The 7,091-nt window shown below is 41.1% G+C and overlaps 1 protein-coding gene across 1 annotated transcript; it reads right to left on the bottom strand.

The window, feature by feature from the left end:
• Positions 1–361: 361 nt before the first annotated feature.
• On the bottom strand, positions 362–6,681 carry LOC118776490 (coiled-coil domain-containing protein 112). The gene is made up of 10 exons (XM_036526851.1): positions 6,637–6,681; positions 5,925–6,037; positions 5,495–5,613; positions 3,408–3,497; positions 3,022–3,097; positions 2,392–2,788; positions 1,268–1,684; positions 785–886; positions 504–616; positions 362–419 (listed from the first exon to the last, which is right to left on the bottom strand). The coding sequence occupies exons 1-10, from the start codon at positions 6,679–6,681 to the stop codon at positions 389–391; spliced, it is 1,503 nt and encodes a 500-aa protein (XP_036382744.1). The 3' UTR covers positions 362–388.
• Between the last annotated feature and the right edge of the window lie 410 nt (positions 6,682–7,091).

The raw sequence follows: 7,091 nt of genomic DNA, 5'->3' as shown, positions 1-7,091 counted from the left end.
TGAAAGGATCAATATTGAAAAGATGGTAAAGTCAGATTTGAGCAGACATCTAGGAGTTAAGGTGGACAACAACCTAAACATCACCAAGGTAACGAAAAGGAAGGTTGCTCAGCTGCTGAGAAAAAAGAAATAAAAAAAAACTCTCAACACGTGTTGACAACTTTAAACATTTAATGACCCTTCTAAGACACCTAAAAACATCACAGTGAAATATAAAAAAAGAAATTGTATACTATCAAAAATAATAACTTCCAAAAGCAAATAAAACAGCAGCTTAGCAAAAAGTTAGGCATAACCTAAAATTAACATTCATACAATATATAAATACTGTATATAAATACACATGTGCATAAAAGTACAGTGCTGCCCTTGAAAATGGAAGTCCCAGTCACAATCCTTGTCTCCAGCTTGGCACGGCTCTGTAAGAGATGATTTTGAAACTATGTAGGTTACACAGAGCAAATGTAATTGAGTGGAGCCTGTGTGCATTATATGAGAGGTACCTGTGAAACATCTGCAATACAGGTCCTCCCCCCGTTGGTCCGATCTGTTTGGTACGTTCCTCCCATCCTTTGGTGGGCTTCCACACTCTGGTAGGGTCTCGGTGCACTTCCACCTGAGTTATTGCATCACACAGACCATGGCCAGGGACACATTATATACTGAAATCTTGTTATGGATGCTGGCTTCATATATATTTGAAATTAATAATTTCAAATGAAACTATCACATAAGCAAAAAGGTCTTTATGAAACATACAGAACATTGTGCTTCTTCAGAGAGCACTCACTTTCTCCTTCAGCTTGGCCAGCCTCTTCTGTTTCTCCTCCTCTTCCTCCTCCTTGGTCTGCTTCTCCTGTAGCTTTGTCTCCAGCTTGTATAGATCCTAGAGAAATACATTATCTTTCCCTCATCAAAACTCGGTGTTTAGTCAGTTGAGGATCAGAGAAGGTTCCACTCAATCACAACTAAACACACCAAGTTATGAGAAACACATCCTATCTTTTAAATCTGTAAGATGTTACGTTCATATTTCTTAAAAAAATCCCTTATGCTCCTTATACTCCTGATGCTTTCTGTAACCTTAACTAATATCCCTGATCCCTTTTCTCAACGCTACATGTAACTGTGACCTTGTCCTAGTAAATATCACTTGGGGAAATTGTAACTGAAAAGCAGTGGGTGCTGCATCACTAGTTTTCTTGGTCTATAAATAAAAATCCATCTTTCCTAAGGGAGTTTCAGCAGGTGTGCACCTGAGACCCACCCTTTCCTGGAAGTGTCTGATCTGCCTGGCTGCGGACCTGGCTCTCTCCCGTATCTCCTCCTGTTCAAAGAGCTCCCTCTCGAGGAGGAGGAACTGCTCCTGCTGCTTCCTCTCGCGGACGCGGGCCTCCACGACCAGCTTCACCTCCAGCTGCTGCCGCCGCTTCTCCTTGGCCCTCTTCCTCTCAAGCACCTCCACTTGGAGCCTCCTCTGCTTCTCCTGTGCCACCTGCAGCCTCCGCTGGGCCTTCCAGACCTGTAGCTGGGCCTCCGCCTCCCTCCGCTCCTCCTCCTCCCTCCGCTGCTGCGCCTCCACCAGCCAGGCCTCCTCTTGCCTCGCCATGTCCTCTTTCTCCTCCTGCTGTCTCAGCTCCACCTCTTTCTTCTGCTGCCTCTCAGTCTTCCATCTCTGGATTGCCTGGTGTGCCCATGTGGTTGCAGAGATTAAAAGATGCATTAGGGGAAAAAGTGCTTTACTGAGGAGGAGAACACACATTAGACATTTCAGTAGTAGTGATGGAAAGGTGAGGGCTGGGAACTAGAGGGCTGAGGATTGAGAGTATACATAAAAAGCACAATTACATCAGGGAGTTACATCGCTGATTATTTAGGCTGAGAGGTTCTGCGTCTTAAATCCCAGTGAAATTCCTAATTGCTTGTTTGCCTAATTGCCTAAGTGGTTGCACTGAATAAGTCTGATCCCCTGCCTTGTTCTTAATACTTAATAAGATGCAGTCGTACAGACACCAATGAAAACATCCTGGGTAGCAGCTGTCAAGAGCCATAACTGTGTACATCTTAATTATATCATTTTTTTAAATCAGTTACAGACACTGTGAGATATTAGACTGCTGCAGAAAATAGCACAGGTCTATAACAAAGTTGAAGGATTAAGGTCTTTCTTGCTATCCTAATAAAATTACATGGAGAATAATAATATTTGGATATAAAGTAATAAAACTTTCAGAAGCAGCTAAAGCCTATTCCCATCTTTGAAATAATAACTCTTATCACTATACAGTCGCATGACAAAAACACCAATCCAGATGTGCTGGACTCAAATGTCCAGTTGAGGATGTTCGCCCCTGGGGGCAGGAGAGGCTCATTTGGACGGGAGTGCCTCACCTCCCTCTTCTTCTCCTCAAGGAGCAGCAGCGTCTGGTACCAGTCCTCGTGCTGTATGACCTCCTCTTCCGTCTTGCCTGGCAGGTGCAGCAGGGCCTCCTTCCTGTGCGCCGGCCTCCCGCCGTGCTTGGTCCACACTTTGAGGAAGCTCTGGTGGTCATACTGGTCCCAGCCGCCCTGCCTGCCCCCCGTGCGCTGAAGGAACCTCTCCAGCTCCGTCACCTCTGGGGGCAGCTCTCCGTCCGGGGCTCCCGCCAGGCCCGCTTTGGCCAGGGGGGCTGGGGGCGCCTTCGGCACCGCGGACACGGCCGCGGCCGAGGACCACATCCCGATCTTCTTTTCAAAGGCACATATCTCCTGCCAGTAGGTCTTCTCCTCCTTCAGCAGCTCCTCAAAACTACATAAATCAAAGTCACTTTAGCACTGAAAATAGCAGACCATGTCAATTCAAAGACATTATTATCCTTGTTAATGAAAAGTAATGTAATGATTTAGGATTTTCTAAAAATTGTATATCCTGTGATCTTTAAAAATGAGAACTTCCAATTAAGTAGCAGATCAAAGTGAAATATTATGTTAATTTTACTATCTTATTCAAAGGTTATATGAAACTACATTCCATTTACATGCCTTTGACGCTGATCTTCTTTGAAAGTGCTGATGGAATTCTCGACCTCGGTCATTATGTCTCTCAGTTTCTCAATTACTGAAAAAATATAATTTGCAGCATTAATTTTGTGAGTTATCTTGTAAGCACTGAAAGAAAAATTCATCTTCAGTTCAAGTCTAAGTGGAGTTGCCAATTTCAAGACATAAAAATATATATACCTGCCTCTCTGTTCAGAAGAATTAATGCATATCCTTAGTACATATCCTTGCTAAAAAGATCCGGTCCCCAAAATATAAACAAAACCACAACAATATTTCAGATTGCATGCCGCTGAGGCACTTATCATTACTGGACACACAGTTGTGACACAGGCATTTAAGCCGTTCTTCTCAATGGCAGCTCTTACATTCTGGGGTCGGCTTCACATCCATGAGCTGTCTCTGGAATCTGTTCACACCATTGTTGAGCTTCCTCAGCTGCTGCTGCAGTTTCATTACTGGCAGAGAGAAAATAAATTAAAATAAATTTTAGAATCATTTTCGAAAAAATTGACTTTTTTTGTCCCATCGCTTACCATTAATTGTCAGAAATTAAAATGGCTGGAGATACTGGCTCATTTAACAACAGTTTATCAGCCAATCAACAGCTAACCTAAAAAGGCTTTTACAGTGAAGAGCAGATCATCCAAGCTGCATGGGATACCCGCTGTGAGCTATTTGGGGAAATGGCAGGTTGCAAAGCAGGACAATTTCCTCTTTCTACTAATAGTGCTTTTAGGAGGACTGACAAAATGGCTTAAGAGAAGTTACTGGAGAGGTTAAAGAGGTCACTTTGGTTTCTGGTTCAGCTGGAACAATCACCTGTTATTTTAAATGAGACAAAGTTGTTATTCCATCCGTGTTAAGTTTTTTGAGGAAACACAGGATGAAGATTCCCTTAGTATTCTTTCACTGCCTTTGTACCGAGGACAGAAATGTGCATAGTTTTTGGCAGGACAATTCATCCATTACATGTCTCTACAATAAGTGCTTCCAGGCACAAACTATGCAGCATGCCATGATGTTCAAAACATCTCGTGGACTTCCTCTGAACTACCAACCCCTTCATACAACACACTTATCTTAGGCAAAGAGGCCCAATCCTCCAATGTATCCTATCGAGAAGGTAGTGCTGGTAAGTCACACATTTTCATCTAACTAGCTAACTGGCTAGTGAAGTTTATGTACCATTAGCAAGCCAAGTCCTTAATATGTCATATGCTTTTAGAAGGGCAAACAGTATCATGCAGCTTTAAAAAGAGGCATCCCAAAAATCAAGTGCAACTAAAAATAGTTTTTGTGACTTTGATCACAATTATAACAAATGCTTTTTACTGATTTTAAATAAAAATGTGCCTTAGTAATAAGCACACACACACTGGTATATGTACATCTTTGCAGTCTGGAAGAGAATTAACTTGTTTAATATAACTGACCATAAGGCACAACAGTGGAAGCACACGCTCAGCGCATTCCATAAATGGAATGGAAACTGCATTCCATAAATGTAACGTAACATGCTGCATCAGCTGGCACCTCTCAGTAATGGCAGCCGTTCAAATCCTAAAACCCTTTTTTTTTAATTGACAAAGACTGTAAATGCCAACCATCTTCCTCTGTCATTATTTCTGGGACACAGAGCTTCATTTCTGACACACGCTTTTTTTTACAGGCGGCCTCTTTTAGATGGATCTGCTTTCCTAGATGCAGTCGCATTTTAAATTGAATGACATTTTTACATGCATGCGTATTTTTACTTTTTTAGATGCGTGTCTCTCGAGTTCGCTCTGGTAAATGATGCACGCTCCTTTTTAGATGCTGCACTACCTTCAGAAATATCTCAGTGAAATGGTTTTCTACGCTGTCACTGGGCCCGACAGCATTTACGTGCTGCAGTAGTGCTGCAAACAACTGAATAACTGAACACAGAATATGGAATTTTACTGAATACTCGAGTAATGTGAACTTTTCACATTTAACATTTTATAATGTGAGTGGCTGTGGAAACTGGGAGCAGGCCATCCACAGTGCTGCACCCCGTGTGTGAATATTAGGGATGCTATGCAGCACAAAACCCCTCATGTATGGCTTGAGGCTTCTCTGTGTCAGTGCATACAATTAAGAAGGCACCAAGAAACCAAATGTAGCAGGAAGTGCTGTACTGAAAGCTGTTGATTTATAGTGCTTCCTGAAGCTCAGGGAAATGTTATATACCCCCAGAAAAGATGCCTCACATGTTTGCATTCTCTTTCTAACCATGTTAGGGACTGTTTCAATGGAGCCATAAATGTCCGAGTGAGTTTGATGGTTTGCCGCAGAAAAGGTAGGGAGCTACTGCCACCGTTATTGGTGAGGTAAATTAAGTCCTTTCAGAAATGGTTTACTATGGCACGTTGCAGTGATACCTCATAATTATTCTCAAATGTTAACATCTATATAAAAGATCATTACTTACGATCTGTCTTACGGTCATCCTTGAGTCTGTTATCAAATTCTTCCAAAGTTCCAGAGTCATCTCTGAAGAAATTCTTGCTCTGATTACTCAGGGCCTTCTCTTTTTCAAGTTTGTCAACTCTGAGGTCATTTGAAAAATAAAATAATGCATGTTACTTACTCCTTCCTTTTTTTCAGAAGCTCTCTCTTTTTAGAACAGCAGCTATAGATTTCAAAAAAATTATACTAAATTCTTGTTCTGATGGTTCAATTAACTCAAAAAATACAGCAACCCTAACATTCTCATCACTCTGAAGATGGAAGCGAAAAATTAATCTTGACGATGACGTTAAGCATGTCTGACGAAAACTCAGCAAACACTGAAGCGGCACTATGAATGCATCCTGAAGCATACATTTAAAGCCTTAATTTCTGAACAAACATTTACATACTGTTTTCTCAGTTTCTCCACATTTCGAAGGAACTCTGACTTTTTTGTCTGGGCAGCTTTCTCCCTCCTGTTAAGGTTTTGATGGTGGGTGGCAATCCTGAAGTCATCTTCATTCTGTGAGGGACCCTAATATATAATGTGGGGCAGAGGCTAACAATATATTACACTATTTTTGTTATATTCTGAAAACTAATTACAAAACAATCACTACCAAAGAGACAATTTCAGACTCATGGTAAGCAAGAATTCTGGCAAAAGACATTGACCTTCTGGCAATTGCCCTTACCAAGAAGTCTACTAAGAAAATAGTTGGTTATCTGATAGTTTGCTGGCTTGCTGGCTAGCTGGCTCATTCATACTCAACCTCGCACATATAGTTACACAGTGTGCAGGCTGGAAAACGTACATTTTCGTTGTTAATTGGTTGATTATATTTTAATGTGTTTAACTTTAAATTAAAACCTGCTGTAGATACTGTAACCATCCAAGATAGCTGCCTGCACTGGTAACGTTAACTGCAACGTAAACGACAGTATGTTACCTAGCTAGCTAGCAAACCTGGAAAGTTCATACTTATACTGCACTCTTTTTAAAAGACCTTAAATGACCAAATTTAGCAAACTAACAAATTTATTTTTAGTACATGAACAAACGCCAGTTAGCTACCTCAGAAAACTCTTAAATCCACAAAATAACGTTCATAAATTACTTACCTCCGGCAGTGTTTCCGCAGACGCCGTGGTTGCTAGGGCAGCCATTTTATATTTTGAATAATGAAACTTTAGCGACGTAGGAGACTACCTGTTGAATTTGGATAGCAGGAAGATGCCGTTTGCGTTTCACACCAGCAGGGGGAGCCCATCAATCATGTCATTCAGATGTGGCGCTCATCGCTGACCAATGTCCACAACTGAAGGAGGTTCAAAATAAGGGGGTTGTCCTCCACCGAACTGAATTTTTTGTTACTTTAGAATTTGACGTATAGAAAACAATGTTTTCATTGTTATATTGCCCTCCTAAATAATATGTGATTAGCACACTAACATGTATCTTTATTGATTTTATACCAAATCGCTAATAACGTAAGCTAACTAAAAAAAATATTACTATATTTAATAATAAAAATCTTGCTGGCTGATTAAATTTGTATGCAGTGAACTCAAATGTC

The sequence above is a fragment of the Megalops cyprinoides genome, chromosome 4 (assembly GCF_013368585.1).
Source record: "Megalops cyprinoides isolate fMegCyp1 chromosome 4, fMegCyp1.pri, whole genome shotgun sequence".
Lineage (NCBI taxonomy): Eukaryota > Metazoa > Chordata > Actinopteri > Elopiformes > Megalopidae > Megalops > Megalops cyprinoides.
Note: the sequence above shows the minus strand (reverse complement) of the source record. Positions and strands in the feature narration are given on the sequence as shown.